At 31.5% G+C, this 17,855-nt stretch overlaps 2 protein-coding genes across 4 annotated transcripts; both read left to right on the top strand.

The window, feature by feature from the left end:
• The first annotated feature begins 8,356 nt into the window (after positions 1-8,356).
• Positions 8,357-13,054, top strand: LOC139871932 (uncharacterized). 3 transcript variants are annotated; one of them, XM_071859688.1, is made up of 9 exons: positions 8,357-8,531; positions 9,234-9,672; positions 9,996-10,681; positions 10,845-11,002; positions 11,382-11,432; positions 11,549-11,599; positions 11,716-11,766; positions 11,883-11,933; positions 12,051-12,138. In XM_071859688.1, exons 2-9 carry the CDS (start codon positions 9,271-9,273, stop codon positions 12,116-12,118), a joined length of 1,518 nt encoding a protein of 505 aa, XP_071715789.1. In that variant the 5' UTR covers positions 8,357-8,531; positions 9,234-9,270; the 3' UTR covers positions 12,119-12,138. The 3 variants fall into 3 exon arrangements, with proteins under 3 accessions (XP_071715789.1, XP_071715790.1, XP_071715791.1); XM_071859689.1 differs by lacking the exons at positions 11,382-11,432; positions 11,549-11,599; XM_071859690.1 differs by lacking the exons at positions 11,382-11,432; positions 11,549-11,599; positions 11,716-11,766; positions 11,883-11,933; positions 12,051-12,138 and adding exons at positions 12,552-12,602; positions 12,885-13,054.
• Positions 13,055-13,525: 471 nt separating this feature from the next.
• On the top strand, positions 13,526-16,120 carry LOC139871933 (uncharacterized). Its single transcript, XM_071859691.1, has 3 exons — positions 13,526-13,604; positions 13,730-13,907; positions 14,389-16,120. The coding sequence occupies exon 3, from the start codon at positions 14,483-14,485 to the stop codon at positions 15,839-15,841; it is 1,359 nt and encodes a 452-aa protein (XP_071715792.1). The 5' UTR covers positions 13,526-13,604; positions 13,730-13,907; positions 14,389-14,482; the 3' UTR covers positions 15,842-16,120.
• The last annotated feature ends 1,735 nt before the right edge of the window (positions 16,121-17,855 follow it).

Below are 17,855 nucleotides of genomic sequence, written 5' to 3'. Positions count from 1 at the left end.
AGTTAAGCAGAATGACAGAGTTATGTAACATGGCACATGATGACGTTATGATCTGTGAATCATCATGTCCCATTAGAAACTCAGCATGACTTACTGTAATATAATCACGTTGATCAAGTGTCATTATATTATACTAACTCATGCATTAATTTTCAACACTACTCCAGAAGTCATTCATAATTTAAACTCGATTTTAAAGAAATTTAGAAACTAAAATGGTTTCCTTTATGATGTAATCCAGATAGCACGAAGAGATACTAATTTCGGACAAGAAGAGTTATGAAAATATCCTCAGAAATATGGAAGATATTTATGATGATATTTTGGGATTTCTAAGTTCGATGATTGATGAAGAAAGATTTTACGCAAGATTTTAACATGAGTACGGAGCAAGATATTCGTTGAAAGTTTCATCGGATCTAGAATTACCTAGATTCTTTGAATATATGGTATGGTCCTGGTATTTGGCCTTGGTCTCCTTCATGGTTTGCTCAATCTGTTTTTCAGTACCAAATTTTCTATCGAGCGTTCCCAACATTCCATTCTTTATTATCAAACTGTTGGCCGTTTAGACCATCTACGATTTTGATGTTTCCTCTGCTTTTAATGCTACCATATCTGAATCATTGGTTATCAATTCGAAGTGGTTTCAAGAGAATTATGTTTTTAGATGATTAAACGCTGATGGTAACATGGTGGAATATGAAAAGTTCCCCGGTAACGATGACGAAAGGTAAACTTATATATCAAAGTTATAATAAGGTTTATTCAAATGAAAAGTTGAAATTGGTTTGCTGAAGCTGTGACATAATTGGCTACTTTGAAAAAGAATTGCATGGTTATTTTTGGTAATAGCAATGCCGAAGGAGCTAGTACAGATGCGTGTTAAACGTTTACTCAGGGTTCCGAGTATTTTTCAGGTGCATAACTATATGCATAAATCTTTTCTTCCGTAGGTGAAGTGCGGTTGGTTCATCCTCTCGATTGAGGTGTTTTCAAGAATTACGAAAGGTTTGAACGCAGATTGTAATCGTCAAGATACAAATGAGGTTTAAGATGAAATCAAGTGGCAAACTTGAAGAATTGTTTAGTTTCATATATTATAATCAATATTTTAATATTTTAATTCATTTTATTTGTCCAATCTTATTAGTCCACAGTCGATAGTCCACAGTTGACAGTCCAATAATTCATATAAAGTTTAATATATAATATTCGAATTAATTAATACGTATCGTGACCCGTGTACATGTCTCAGACTCGATCACAACTCAAAGTATATATATTATTGTAGAATCAACCTCAACCCTGTATAGAGAACTCGATCATTACTGCATATAGAGTGTCTATGGTGATTCCAAATAATATATATATATATATATATATATATATATATATATATATATATATATATATATATATATATATATATATATATATATATATATATATATATATATATATATATATATATATATATATGTCAAAACCTTGTATACGTGTCCCGATATTTAAAGAGAGTAAAATAAATAACAGAAATTAAATGACGATAAATAAAGTGCGTAAAGTAAATAACAGAAATTAAATGACGATAAATAAAATTGCGAGAATGTAAATTGCGATAAATAAACTGCGATAAATAAATTGCGATAATTAAAATGTAATACGGAATTAACAGTTAGCTAGGAACAGTTAGCTAGGAACAGTTAGCTAGGATTTCGTTAGTGTGGATTCTTAACAAAATTTCTCATAGTTAATTTATTTGTTTCTAACAAATTTTATTTTGTCAAATGTTTTCTTCATTATGCCACTTGTTGGATTCTGATAGGTCAAAATCCAAATATGAAATTGAATGAAAATGGTTATTCTGCGGTGAACGGATTCGTATAACTGTGGATGTAGGTAGGATAGTAAGTGAATGTTGAATCAGATTTGAAGAATGTACAAAGTAACTTATTAATGTGAAATCTAAATATTTCTCGGGTATTACCTACCCTTTTTTCACCATTAACAGTTTGTACACAAGAATTCTTAATTACAATCTTTATGAAAACATATATTCATATATATTTTCTTCAGATGTAATCATGGATTTAATGAGTTAACATGATATTAAACTCATTTAGTTTTCGGTTGGAACTAGAATAAATAATCTCTAAAACTTTAGAGATTACTTATTCGCCATATCGAACGAAGATAAATGAGGTAGAAGATACGTAGAACGAAGATCATACTCAAAGTACAGATGGTGATATTGAGGCATGGATTGTTGATGGTACTGGTGATGTTATTGATGGTACTGTTGGTGCCGGTGATGTTGTTGAAGCTGGTAAATTTTGCACCATATTCTCCAAATTGATTACTCGAGCGCGAAGTTCGCTAACTTCTTCTATTATTCTGGGATGATTGTCGTCGGAACGAGCGGATGAATAAGGTTTAGAATTATGGATAGAATATAATCGTGGCGAGATATTCTGGAAATGAGAGAGAAAATAGTATTACAAACAGGTTCGCCGGTAAGTGCTTCAGGTTCATCGCCAAGAGATGAATTCGGTTGGTGGAAGGGATCGTCTTCTTCGCGTCTCCATTGATTAAGTCGACTACGAACTCATCAGATGAATTAGGGATGGATGATTGGTTGGTTCATTCTGGTTACACTGCTTTTGGAGCTTAGGTGAAACTCCATATCGGAATAGCTATCGGAATCTGAGGGACTCGAACTGGTTGAGGGATTCATCTCGTACGATCAGCTGAAGGATTTTCAATAAGAAACAGATTATAGGATGTAGATTAGTACCCTGCAATACATAAGCTACATATGCATATATAATACTAAAATTTCATAAGTTACGGAGGAATCTACGGAATCTGTCAGGCAAACGTAACAATAACAGATACGCTAAGATATGAATTTTGTCTATACACTATTTATGCAATCAATGCAGTAGGATGTGTCTAGACTAAGAATGATAAGCAAGTGATTCCCTAAGATTGATAAGCAGATGATTTCCGACTAGAAATGATAAGCAAAACTTTTGACATGCAGACACGGTCGAAGTCCAGACTCACTAATGCATCCTAACGACTATCAGTTAGACTCACTAATGCAAGACCTGGTTCGCTAAGACCACCGCTCTGATACCAAATGTGAAGACCCGTCCTAATCTATCCGGACGAAGTCCATATCGATTATAAACGATTCACAACAGTTGATTACATCGCGAAGTACTTGACCTCTATATGATACATTTTTCAAATATTGCATTCGTTTTTGAAAATACAATCTTTCATTACATCAAAAGTTGACGGCATGCATACCATTTCATAATATATTTAACTATAATTAACTTAATAATAATTCTGATGAACTTGACGACTCGAATGCAACGTCTTTTGAAATATGACATGAATGACTCCAAGTAATATCTCTAAAATGAGCAAATGCACAGCGGAAGATTTCTTTCATACCTGAGAATAAACATGCTTTCAAGTGTCAACCAAAAGGTTGGTGAGTTCATTAGTTTAACATAAATAATCATTTCCATCATTTTAATAGACCACAAGATTTCATATTTCAATATACATCCCATACATAGAGATAAAATTCATTCATATGGATTGAACACCTGGTAACCGACATTCACAATATGCATATAAGAATATCCCCATCATTCCGGGATCCTCCTTCGAACATGATATAAATTTCGAAGTACTAAAGCATCTGGTACTTTGGATGGGGCTTGTTGGGCCTAATAGATCTATCTTTAGGATTCGCGTCAATTAGGGTGTCTGTTCCCTAATTCTTAGATTACCAGACTTAATAAAAAGGGGCATATTCGATTTCGATAATTCAACCATAGAATGTAGTTTCGATTACTTGTGTCTATTTCGTAAAACAATTATAAAAGTTGCGCATGTATTCTCAGCCCAAAAATAAAAAGGGTAAAAAGGTAAATGAAACTCACAGTACTGTATTTTGTAGTAAAAATACATATGATGACATTGAATAACTGAACAATGCAGGGTTGGCCTCGGATTCACGAACCTATATCATTCATATATATATTAATACATATACCTGTTTTCGAACGATTATATATATTATTTATTATTGATATAATGTTTTATATTATTAATTTATATATTTCATTGTTACTATATAAAAATATAACTTTTGTTATGTTATAAGTATCAAATATTTTATATGTATATAATACATCTGTTTGTTAAAATAGTAATTATAATAATACTAAAATAACATTAGTAGCGATTAAATTAGTGATGATGATAATACTAATATTAATAATAATGATAATAGTATTAATGATTTTATTAATAATAATATTAATGATAGTTTTAATAATAAATCTTATGATAATAACAGTAGTTTTTAGTAAAATGAAAAGTTTAATAATAATCATAGTGAAAATAATAGTTTTGATAATGATACATTGGTTTAAATAATAATAATAATAATAATAACAATACTAATAGTTACAAAATTGATACTAATACTAATATTAATGAAAGTAATAATAATCCTTATTACTTTCATAACAATCTTAATAATAATCATATTTGTTTCTAACATTATTTTAGTACTAGATGATATCTTTTATAAATACACTTTTATTAGTAATAATAATAATAATGATGATGATATTTATAATACTAATAATAATTATAATACTAGTAAAAAAATAACACTAATTAATAACAATAATAACCATAGTAACAACAATCTTGATAACAACAATAATTATAATTATAATCATAATAATACTAAAACTAATAATAATTATAATGATAATAATAATAATAATAATAATAATAATAATAATAATAATAATAATAATAATAATAATAATAAAAAGAAGTGTATACCCTTTGGAAAGTCATTCTAAAAAGAATTGTCCGAGACCGGACTCAAACCCATGACCTCTCGCTCACCCATAAACACATCATACCACTCCACCAATTCATATAATCTGGAATAAAAGGAAACCGAAATATATATATCTTAAGTCTTATGTTTTCTCTATTCTTATTCTTCATTTCAATATAATCGGCCAACAATTTAAATCATTATAACAATGATTTAAATTCATCCATATAATCATAAATAATCAGTGTTTAACTAATTGTATTAATGGAAAAAAAAAATTAAACAGAAAAGGGATGCCGTCGTTCGTGACTCAGGAAAAAAAAATAAACATTGATTTTGATTTAGAGATTGTTTTACATAATAATTACAAAATGAAACCTGTGGTAAATCATCGTTAGAAACTTTGTGGATCGTTAATTTCAACAGAAACATCAAAACGAACACGAATTTTTGTGATGAACAATTAGTTTGACTTTTTGATTTTAAACTTTGACTCAACAATTTGGATTCGTTATGAGGAATTGGTTCTTGAAATTTTACAAAAAGTTTAAGTACATCATTCCTAACAACACTGTATTATTAGATTTTGATAAATTATTTGAAATCGAGCCGTTGAATAAATGATAGTAAAAACAGAGAATGTACCTGATGTATCTCTTATTTCAGTTTAATTCGCCATATTAAAGTAATTATAATTGATAACTGATATAGATAGGATAATGTCGTGTTGTTTAACATAACTCTGAGTAATTTAATCGTTATATAAAAAGTTATGGGTCTCGATTTGGATTTTAGAGCAGAAAATAAAGAAATAAATAAATAGATGAAGAAACTGATTGAAAACAGATTTTGGGTTTGTTCCTAAAATCCAACACTGATTGGTACTACTCAATTGACAAAAAAACAAAATCAAAATAAAGCAGGATCGACATGTAACAGATTTGAAAAGAATACACAGATTTTTGTTCTATCATTAATATTAATAATTAATATTTATTAATAAAAATAACAATATTATTTTTAATATTTTGAAGGATAATATAAATAAGTAAGATAATAATAATTAATAACAATTATATGAATGATAATAATCATAGTATTATTTATAAATTAATAATAATGATACATCTAAAATAATGGTATTAATATGATGATATTGATAATAAAATGATAATTTCTAAGTTTAATAAAAATTGATAATAATATTATTAATAATACCAATAATGATACTAATCCTAATAATATTAATATTATGTAATATTTCATAGTGTATATATATAATATCATATTTTGAATATTTAATATTTATACAATTTATTATATTATAATATACATACAATTAACAACTATATATAGAAATTATATATATATATATATATATATATATATATATATATATATATATATATGTATATATATATATATGTATATGTATATATATATATATATGTATATATGTATATATATATATATATATATATATATATATATATATATATATATATATATATATATATATATATATATAATCAAATTACAATATCTACAATTATGTTTTATCAAATTTTATTACATCGATAAGTATATTAAATATATATATTAAAATAATAAATTTAAAGTATACAATTATATTTGTATATATATAAATTTTTATTTACAAACAATTGTTCGTGAATCGTCGAGAATAGTCGAAGGGTAATTGATTACATGAACACAATTCAAAGTTTTTGAAAACATCAACATTACAGACTTTGCTTATCGTGTCAAAAACATATAAAGATCAAGTTTAAATTTGGTCGGAAATTCCCGGGTCATCACAACACCTTTCACCAGATCATTTTTACAATTCCTTTGAAAGTGCCCTATTTGATTGCAACCCCAACAAACAGCTTCACTTCTATCTTTCGATGGATACCTCTTCTTAGACTTCTTTCTACCCTTCTTCTCACCGCGATCAAATTTTCTACCACGGTTGTCGGTACTTAACAAAGAACCGGATGTCGATTCCCCCGAGTTTCTCCTACGAGTATCTTCACCAAGAATCAAATCCCTTATTGCTTCAAACGCTAGCTTAGTAGTTCCCGTAGAGCTACTAACCGCGGTAACCGTACCCGACCAACTTTCCGGTAATGATGAAAGCAAGATTAGAGCTTTTAGTTCATCATCAAACTTAATCTCTACCGATTCAAGCCTTGAAACGATATTATTAAATTCATTGATATGATCCGTTGCACTCGTACCTTCCTTCATCTTTGTATTGAACAATTGACGCATGAGAAATACCTTATTAGAAGCGGTAGGTTTCTCATACATGTTAGAGAGTGCTTTCAAGCAAGCAAACGTTGTCTTCTCATTCACAACGTTGTATGCAACGTTCTTAGCAAGTGAAAGACGAATAGCGCCCAAAGCTTGACGATCCAAAAGCGTCCAATCGACATCGTTCATGCTTTCAGGCTTGGTCTCTAACAAGGGTTGGTGTAGCTTCTTTTGATACAAGTAATCTTCAATTTGCATCTTCCAAAAGCCAAAGTCTTTCCCATCGAATCGGTCGATTCTAAACTTCCCGTCTTCCGCCATCGTTCCCTTAACGAAACCTTTTGCTCTGATACCAGTTGTAATGATATTAGGACCCAAAACAACGCAAGTGATTCAACAAGATCACTCACCGATAGTAATTCTACAAGATTACTAACTCACTTAATGAACGAAAGAATAAAAAATGCAAGAAATGTAAATCGACACAAGAGATAACGTGGTTATATGCAATCGTTGTGATTGCTTTAGTCCACGGACCAACTAGAGAATGTATTTACTGAATATTTGTGGTGTGTTTACAATGAGTTACAAGAGGGTCTATTTATAGAATGGTTTAAGGAGTAAGGTAAAAACAATTCCTTGAAGCTTCATGTGAGTTTCCTGACAGCTTCATGGAGGCTACATGTGAGTTTTCTGACAGCTTCGTGGAAGCTAAATGTGAATTTCCTCACAACTTCGTGGAAGCTACATGTGAGTTTCCTAACAACTTCGTGGAAGCTACTTGTGAGTTTCCTAACAACTTCGTGGAAGTTTCGTGTGAGTTTCCTGGAATCTTCCTTCTAATTGTTTAAAGTTCTCCATATCTCCAACAATTATGTTATACATGTGATAAGTATCAATACTAATTTATATAATTGTCGAGTAATGCACGAGTTTATAAAACTAGTATATAAATATATATAGATTTTGAAAAGGGTTTAAAATGAGGAAAGTGGGTCATCAGACATTTGCGACGAAAATGTAGAAGAAAAAGCCAAAGGGAAAAAGAAAAAAAAAAGGAAAAAAAAATTGGTGGGACCAACCTCAAGATGACCTTAAATTAATGAAAAGGAAAAGAAAAGGAAGGTGGCCGGCCGGAAAATGTCAAAAAACGTGTCTTTAATTACCATCAAGTGTTGATAAATAATACCCCCAAATTGAAGGTTGCTTTGCTACTCATATATACAGTTAAAAAATCAATCTAAAGGTTTTCATAAATTACATAACAAACACACTTTTCAAATCAAATCAAAGGTTCTCTCTTTATTATTATTATTATTATTATGTTTAATGTTTAATTAACGTGATTCTTCGGTGAACAATAAGTATCATATCTTCTAGTGTTTTACTGGTACGTGGTTTTCCCTCATCTCCATGTAAACTACCTAATTAATTTTGATTATTCTTTTCTGCCATATCTTAATTGTTCAACTAATCATTCATATATTTCCTCGTACTCTCATCAACAGCTGAACTCGTTGTAGCTAGATATCACCATGACACCATCGTAAACTAGTTTGAATCGTCTTTAAACACTCGAATCTAAAATTAGCTGAAATTTTTTTTTTTCTCAAATCGGTCATCTGGATATCGGTAGTTGTTATGAACATCTAGGCTAATTGTAACTGAAGTTGAACTAATTAATAGATTCTATTTCGAAACTCACACAAAGATAGAGTAATGAAATTGAATTTGAATTGTTGTAACTCGTAAGCGAATGATTGTTACGTCAGAATTACATATATATAGTACTAACAATCTGGCTACTATTAGCTACTAGAGTACTAATCTTAATCACGTGCTAATTAAGCATATATGGTGTTTATATTGAAAGCGAATCATGTGCAGGAGACAGACCAATTGTATATCACATTCCAAGCATATATATTTGATACTGTTTTATTTATAGTACCATCATCTTGTAGAAAAATATTACGAGTAAATTAAATTTCAGTTGATATATATTAAATTTCAGTTGATATATATATACAGTAAATGATTTTTGCATAACCCAAATTTGATTACAAGTCAAACTGCTTTGTTATTTTTTTAGAAGTACAGCAAATTTCAATAAAACTGTTTCGTCAATTATGGGAATTGCAAGAGAAGATCACCCGGTTCTTAAATTTATAGACAATGCTGATAAGACTAAGGCCCATGAGCAAAGACATCTTTTCGAAACTGAGGATGAAGTGCTTCAAAAGAAGGGAGAACCTATCATTATTTATAGGTTTGTGGGCATATCAAAATGGAACTTTGTCTTCTCTGTCTCCCCAATATGTTTGATGATTGATGAATCGACAGAGGAACTGCGCGTGTGGAAAACATCTGTTGATCTTAAAAATATACTACAACCTAATAAAAGTAAAGTGTATCCATTGAGCAAAAAACCAATATACTCTATAGAAGGGGATTACAAAGAGTGTGGTTACTACATGTGTCGCAAAGCTGACGGGGAGTTCTATGAGTGTAAGGAGGGTAAAGAAGACAAGGTATGTACGTAGGGTCCGTCGATCTACTCCTTTTTTTTCATTTTCATTTAATTATAATAAAAAATAATGTACATAAGTACTCCGTATATTGTTCATGGTTAAATGATTGGTACTTTTTTTTTTTTTTTTTTTAAAAAGTTTGATACTTAGGTATACATGCAACACCAACAATAAAACCTTGAAAAAAAAGTAAAAAAAATAAAAATTAATGAACTTTCAAGAGATCGTATCACATTAATTACTGACAAGCTAGCTTAGCTTAATCTTTTCAATATCATCACTCTCGCTCAGCTTACCTAATTAATATCTCTTGCTATTTTCAGCCACTTCCAAACGGGATGAGTGATGTAATTCGAATTGCAGGATACGCTTCTTCTTCTTCTTCTTCTTCTTCTTCTTCTTCTTCTGATAAAGTATGGCTGAATGCAAAAGTAGATGACCATTCTGATGTATATAAATATGATTATGAATATAAGAATCGTAATGGTAAGTATGAGTATGAAATCAAGCTAAAGAGAACTGTATACACAGTTTATTTTGGTTGTGAACAACGCTATATCCAGTTTACTGAATTCAAATATGGTGGACATGAAAATTGCAAGCTGTGTTATGGGGTATATAGTTCTCCATTACATAATACCGTTCCCCAAGCTTATAATTTTGATACGTATTTGGCCAAAGTTGAACGTAATGAGAAAAAACGCATTGAGTTAGAAGCCGCTTCTAAGACTAGATCTCAGAAAGTAGAAGAAACCATCTTGGGTTCAGTAATAAAAATGACATCGATTCTAAAAGATAGAAAAAATGTTAAAGTTGGTGATGATCTTTTAAAGAGACTTGAAAAGGAAGGTTACAAAAATCGTCATTATCATCCCAACATTCTAATTACACATCAATCCGATGATGCGTACTACTATCGTTATGGTTCCGAAGATGTTTACCGTACCTTAAGTGAATCTCTACAAATGCCAGAGCTTCGGAAACCTGAGATGAAGGAAAAGTTTGTCAGGTTAGCTAGTAATTAATAATACATGTATAATATGTGTGTGTGTGTGTTTTTCTTTGCCATCATATTTGTTTCTTGACTAATTCCGAATTCTTAATTATTTACATGATAGTTTTATCCATTTTACAAATCCTTTTAATACTTAATTAGTTAATAATTAATTTAGGGACATTGTTGAAGGATTCGTGGCTTTGCATAACCATAAGCCTAAAAGGAAGCACGTAAATTTAACAAAAGATAATGTCAAGATATGCAAAAATAGTTCTGTTAATTCTTACATTGCAAAGGTTGAAGATCTATCGCTTTTGTGTAGAAAAAAAACAGGTAAGTCAATTATAGATTTCATTTATATGATGACAGATATTATATTACTCTCCATCTCACATTAACTATCCACATGTTCTCAAATTCTTTATTTTACAACTTTGACAGTAAATATTTTTATTTGTATTATATATTATTTGATTTGATAAAAGATATATAAATAAAAACTAGTTTAAAAACTCCACTCATTCATATAAATTTTATCAAATACGGAGTATTATTATAACACAAATAAAAATATTTACGGTTAAAGTTGACAACAAAAAACTTTAAAAGTCAAATGGGGACAATTAATATAGGACGGAAGAAGTGTATTATTTTTAGGAATTTGTTAAAGCAAGATAACAAACTGATTCATCTATACGATGACGTCATATAGATTCAAAAGAATCGGTCAAGGGCGAAGTCATTCCAAAGCCTAAAGAAGCAGGTGAGTCTTTTTTATAGATTTCATCTATATGATGATGGATATAATATTATATTATTTTTAAGAATTTGTTAAAGCTAGATAACAGACTGATTCATCTATACGATGACGTCATATAGATTCAAAAGAATCGATCGAGGGCGAAGTCATTCCAAAGCCTAAAGAAGCAGGTAAGTCTTTTTTATAGATTTCATCTATATGATGACGGATATTATATTATATTATTTTTATGAATTTGTTAAAGCTAGATAACAGACTGATTCATCTATACGATGACATCATGTAGATTCAAAAGAATCGGTCGAGGGCGAAGTTATTCCAAAGCCTAAAGAAGCATGTGAGTCTTTTTTATAGATTTCATCTATATGATGACGGATATTATCTTATATTATTTTTAGGAATTTGTTAAAGCTAGATAACAGTCTGATTCATCTATACGATAACGTCATATAGATTCAAAAGAATCGGTCGAGGACGAAGTCATTCCAAAGCCTAAAGAAGCAGGTAAGTCTTTTTGTATACATTTCATCTATATGATGACGGATATTATATTATATTATTTTTAGGAATTTGTTAAAGCTAGATAACAGACTGATTCATCTATACGATCACGTCATATAGATTCAAAAGAATCGGTCGAGGGCGAAGTCATTCCAAAACCTAAAGAAGCAAGTAAGTCTTTTTTATAGGTTTCATATATATGATGACGGATATTATATTATATTATTTTAAGAAATTTGTTAAAGCTAGATAACAGACTGATTCATCTATACGATGACGTCATATAGATTCAAAAGAATCGGTCGAGGGCGAAGTCATTCCAAAGCCTAAAGAAGCAGGTTAGTCTTTTTTATAGATTTCATCTATATGATGACGGATATTATATTATATTATTTTTAGGAATTTTTTAAAGCTAGATAACAGACTGATTCATCTATATGATGATGTCATATAGATTCAAAAGAATCGGTCGAGGGCGAAGTCATTCCAAAGCCTAAAGAAGCAGGTAAGTCTTTTTTATAGATTTCATCTATATGATCACGGATACTGTATTATATTATTTTTATGAATTTGTTAAAGCTAGATAACAGACTGATTCATCTACACGATGACGTCATATAGATTCAAAAGAATCGGTCGAGGGCGAAGTCATTCCAAAGCCTAAAGAAGCAGGTAAGTCTTTTTATAGATTTCGTCTATATGATGACAGATATTATATTATATTATTTTTATGATTTTGTTAAAGCTAGATAACAGACTGATTCATCTATACGATGACGTCATATAGATTCAAAAGAATCGGTCGAGGGCGAAGTCATTCCAAAGCCTAAAGAAGCAGGTAATTTTTTTTTATAGATTTCGTCTATATGATCACGGATACTATATTATATTATTTTTATGAATTTGTTAAAGCTAGATAACAGACTGATTCATCTATACGATGACGTCATATAGATTCAAAAGAATCGATCGAGGGCGAAGTCATTCCAAAGCCTAAAGAACCAGGTAAGTCTTTTTTATGGATTTCATCTATATGATGACGGATATTATATTATATTATTTTTATGAATTTGTTAAAGCTAGATAACAGACTGATTCATCTATACGATGACGTCATATAGATTCAAAAGAATCGGTCGAGGGCGAAGTCATTCCAAAGCCTAAAGAAGCAGGTAAGTCTTTTTTATAGATTTCATCTATATGATGACGGATATTATATTATATTATTTTTATGAATTTGTTAAAGCTAGATAACAGACTGATTCATCTATACGATGACGTCATATAGATTCAAAAGAATCGGTCGAGGGCGAAGTCATTCTAAAGCCTAGGTAAGTCTTTTTTATAGATTTCATATATATGATGACGGATATTATATTATATTATTTTTAGGAATTTGTTAAAGCTAGATAACAGACTGATTCATTTATACGATGACGTCATATAGATTCAAAAAAATCGGTCGCGGGCGAAGTCATTCCAAAGCCTAAAGAAGCAGGTAAGTCTTTTTTATAGATTTCTTGTATATGATGACGGATATTATATTATATTATTTTTAGGAATTTGTTAAAGCTAGATAACAGACTGATTCATCTATACGATGACGTCATATAGATTCAAAAGAATTGATCAAGGGCGACGAGGACGGACCGTATAAATTCGAATTCGAACCATGCAAGTCTTTTTTTTATAGATTTAATCTATATGATGACGGAAATTATATTATATTAATATTTTTTTTTAGCAATTTGTTAAAGTTAGATAACAGACTGATTCATCTATACTACGACTTCATATAGATGAGGAAAGTTCGTTCCAGGAAGAATTAAAAGCTTTACGAAAAGTGTGTTTCCTCGCTCTCACTGGAGATGAACTTGATGTCGACGGTGACTATCCTAAAGAGTTTTTAGAAAAACTCTCCAAAGATCACCCGGAAGCACACGATCTCATCTTTAAAGTCCTTGTTCGTTCCAGTGGGTATGTCTTGTATATATATATAGTTTTTTTTTCTTTGGCGAAAAAACGAAGACTTATATAGAAACGATGTTGTTTTCAAAAGAAAAACGCCCTCAACAAGATGTGAATATATATAGTTTATTAAGTATTATTAATTGTTTGCTTCAACGGTATCAAGCCTCAGTGTGGAAGGGCCCGCGATTAGTTGACAAGTAACCCGGGTTCAATTCCTGGGACGGAAGGTTTTCTCTCCAATTTCCTGCGATTAGTTGTCAAGCAACCCAGGTCCCGCGATTAGTTGCCAAGCAACCCGGGTAGAAGTTTCCTTCTAGCGTGTGTGGGTGCAAATGATGAGGGTCGTTGAAATAAATGATCCGCTGATGCAAATTCGCCGTTAAAAAAAAAAAACTAACATAATTAGAAATTGTTAGTGGACATTGATCATCATTAATTTAAACTAATTTGTATATGCTTAATTTTGTTTGTTACTCTTTATTATTAGAACAAAGTTTGAAGAGGTGGAAGCGCACCCAATCCGTTTTGAACCACATAAGGTCACCCATTTTTTTAGCGAAAATCGTCATTACCTAGGTGAAATGGTAAAGACGGATACGAGACTCCACAACGAAATTGAAGAGTTATTGACAGATTCTCTCGGGACTGAGGTGTTGTTGAAAGTGATTGAGGATCGTTCAGTGGAAGCGATTAAGAAGCTTTCATCGAAAGCAGCTGAGGGGAAAAAGAAAGCGACGGCGGTGATAACGAAAGTGATTGAGCAGTTAAAGAAAGTGATTACGAAGTTTTGGAATGAAACTAATGTGTCATCGGAAGTGAAGACGGCGATTAACAATTTACAGAATGTTAATGTTGCTTCCATTTTAGAAGAACAATCGAAAAAAATGAAAGAGTTATCGACATATATTAACGGGACTGGGGCGGTAGGGGATGAAGAGTTTAAGAAGCTATTTAATGTGCTTGCGGACTTCACGGATGTGTCTACGAAGTTATCGAATGAGACTCATGTGTCATCGAAAGTGACTAGGGCGATTAACAATTTAAACACAGTTAATGTTGCTTCCTTCTCACAACAACAATTGAAACAAATGGAAGAATTATTGACATATATTGATGAGCAGACAGAGCAAGGAGAGCAGTTATTGATAGCGATTGAGAATCGATTGAAAGGGATTGAAGAGTTACCCAAAGTGGGTGAGGAATCATTGGATGCGAAAAAGGATGCGAAAAAGAAAGTGGTTGCCGAGTTAGAGAAATTGAATACGGTCCTACAGAAGGTGGCTAATGAATCACATATAGCCACTGAGAAGTTAAAGAAAGTTAAATCCCGTTCAAGCAAACAATTGGAACAGTTGAAAAAAATGTCAAAAGTATTGACACGTTATCATGGGCCTGAGGTGTTATTACAAGAGATTAGGGAGATATCACAACTGATTCGTGACAAGTCGCCGAAAATGACTGTGGAATCATCAAAAGCGACGGATGAATTGAATACGGTGTTACCAGAAGTGGAGAAGGTGTTAACGGAAGTGAATAGGGTGTCATTGAAAGTGAAGGAGATGTTATCGAAAGCGATTGATGAGTTACGTGGAATGGATGCTACTTTCCTTCGAAAAGAACAAGTTGACCGATTGAAAGGAATGAGAGATATTGTTGATAAGCCGGCTATAAACTTGGTAACAAACGTTAGAAATATTATTTCTCACACTAAAGTTACTTTAGAGTCTGAGGAGATAGTACGTGAAGAATACCCCACCTTACTTATCAGCTTGTACAACGTCATGAAAGACAAATCTGAGGATACAAGAATCAATGAGTCATATTTTAAATGGAAAGCTGAGTCCCAGGAAGGATCAGCCGAGTCCCAGGAAGGATCAACTAGCCTCGACATAAAAGGTAAAGGGTTGGCACAAAAGGAAGCTTATTTGGAAACGAACTAGCAACCTCGTTTGTCTCCTTCCATAACGATCCATGAAATGTTAATTATGTGGTGTGAAGTTAATTTATGAATTGCTTATCCCTACGTGGTGAATGTTATTGTGGTGTGGTGTGGTGTGGTATGGTTTGAAGTTTATGAATTGTTTATCCGTACGTGTGAGTATTATTGTGGTGTGAAGTTTATGAATTGCTTATCAGTACGTAAGTGTGAGTGTTATTGTGGTGTGAATTATTAATGATCTTCTTTTCTGTGTAATAAAATAATAAATTGAGATTCTATTCTGTACTATATATTAATATATATAAATAGTTTTCACTTAATAAATTTATGTTTTGGGTATGTCTAGACCCATGACCCATTTGGAGGAGTGGGCTATTAGTAGCTAGGCTGTTGATGGGTTTTGGGTGTTTATGATCCATGACCCATTACAAGTACTGGGCTGATTTGACCCATTACAAGTAGTAATAGATTGATACATTTACTACTTATATGATATGATCCATTTAGTTTAACGCATTTTGATTATTTAACTACCTTGCAACTGATTCTTATGATTCTAAAAGGAGGAAACAGCATTTCTTATGGATACATATTAAGATATCAACGGACACATGTTATGAAGATCTTGGAATTAAAATTTTGTAGTAATATGAGATAATGACCTATGTGTGGTTTTGAGAAAACATGGAATTATGAATGTTTGATTAGGCCAACCACTTAATGATTCATTGATTCTACCATGTTGATTTGGTTTTATGTAAAACCTTTTTGTTGAACAAAATTCAATAATTCTTGATGATTTTTTGGTTGCAAAAAATTAGAAGGACATTGTTATAGATTGATTTTTTTTTTTTTTTAATGTTTTTCTGTTATCACTCAGTAAAGAACAATACTCAACAGTTTGTCGTTTGTCGTTTGTCGTTTTGAAGGCAAATTATAAAATTACATAAGCATTCCTCATTTCAATTCCTTGAATCTTGAAGTATCACATTTAGCACACAAACAGAAGATGTAATCTATTGTAATGGCAACTGAGAAAATTACCAAAATACAAGAAGGAATAAAAAAAACTCAGAAAATGTATATTAATTCGAGAAGCAATTGATCATAAAACTCCAACTCGGAATCAACTTTTGATGCCTCTATCACAAGTTTCTTCTTCTTCTTCGATCCATAATCATCTAGTAATTTTCTCTTTGAATCCGATTTCGAATCACGTTTACCTGCATGTGTACATACATATACATATCAAACATCATTATAAAAAAAATAATAATAAATATGTTGGGAAGAGAGGATCGCCTGAACGTTGGGGGATATAAATTTGAGAGAAAATAACTCTATTACTCACAAGAATAGATTACAGAGTATTACAAAACTCTTACAAAAAAAAACTCTCAAACTCACACACACTCTCTAGGTTGTGATTACACTTCTCTGAGTGATTTTGGAATGATTTACAATGAAAGTTTGCATCTCTATTTATAGCAAAAATTCTATGGCGGTGAATGGTGTGAACGAAGAAGGTTGGCGGAAGTTGGCGGCCGTCATCGTGTTCAAGTTTGCCACTTCCATACGGGTTGTCAACGTCGGCAGCTTTGAACTTCTAGATGACGGCTGGAACAGAGTCATCTAGATGACGGCTGGAAACCACTGGAAACCATCGATTCTCCCCCTCCAGTCGAATCCACGAACATTCTAGTTATGTCTCTGCATAACTTCAACTTCTCTTGAGTCACCACCTTCGTTAACATATCCGCAGGATTCTCCTTTGTATGGATCTTGACTAGTCTCAACAGTTGTCGATCAATTACCTCGCGTATCCAATGATAGCGAATATCAATATGTTTTGTACGGGAATGGTACATGGAGTTCTTGCTCAAATCTAGAGCACTCTGACTGTCACAATGTACCCTATACTCCTTTTGCTTGATTCCAAATTCTTGGAGATAACGCTTTAACCACAACATTTCTTTTCCAGCTTCTGCGGCAGCAATATACTCTGCTTCAGTTGT

The sequence above is a fragment of the Rutidosis leptorrhynchoides genome, chromosome 10, assembly GCF_046630445.1.
Source record: "Rutidosis leptorrhynchoides isolate AG116_Rl617_1_P2 chromosome 10, CSIRO_AGI_Rlap_v1, whole genome shotgun sequence".
NCBI classification, from domain to species: Eukaryota; Viridiplantae; Streptophyta; class Magnoliopsida; order Asterales; family Asteraceae; genus Rutidosis; species Rutidosis leptorrhynchoides.
This window is presented reverse-complemented; position numbering and strand designations above follow the sequence as displayed.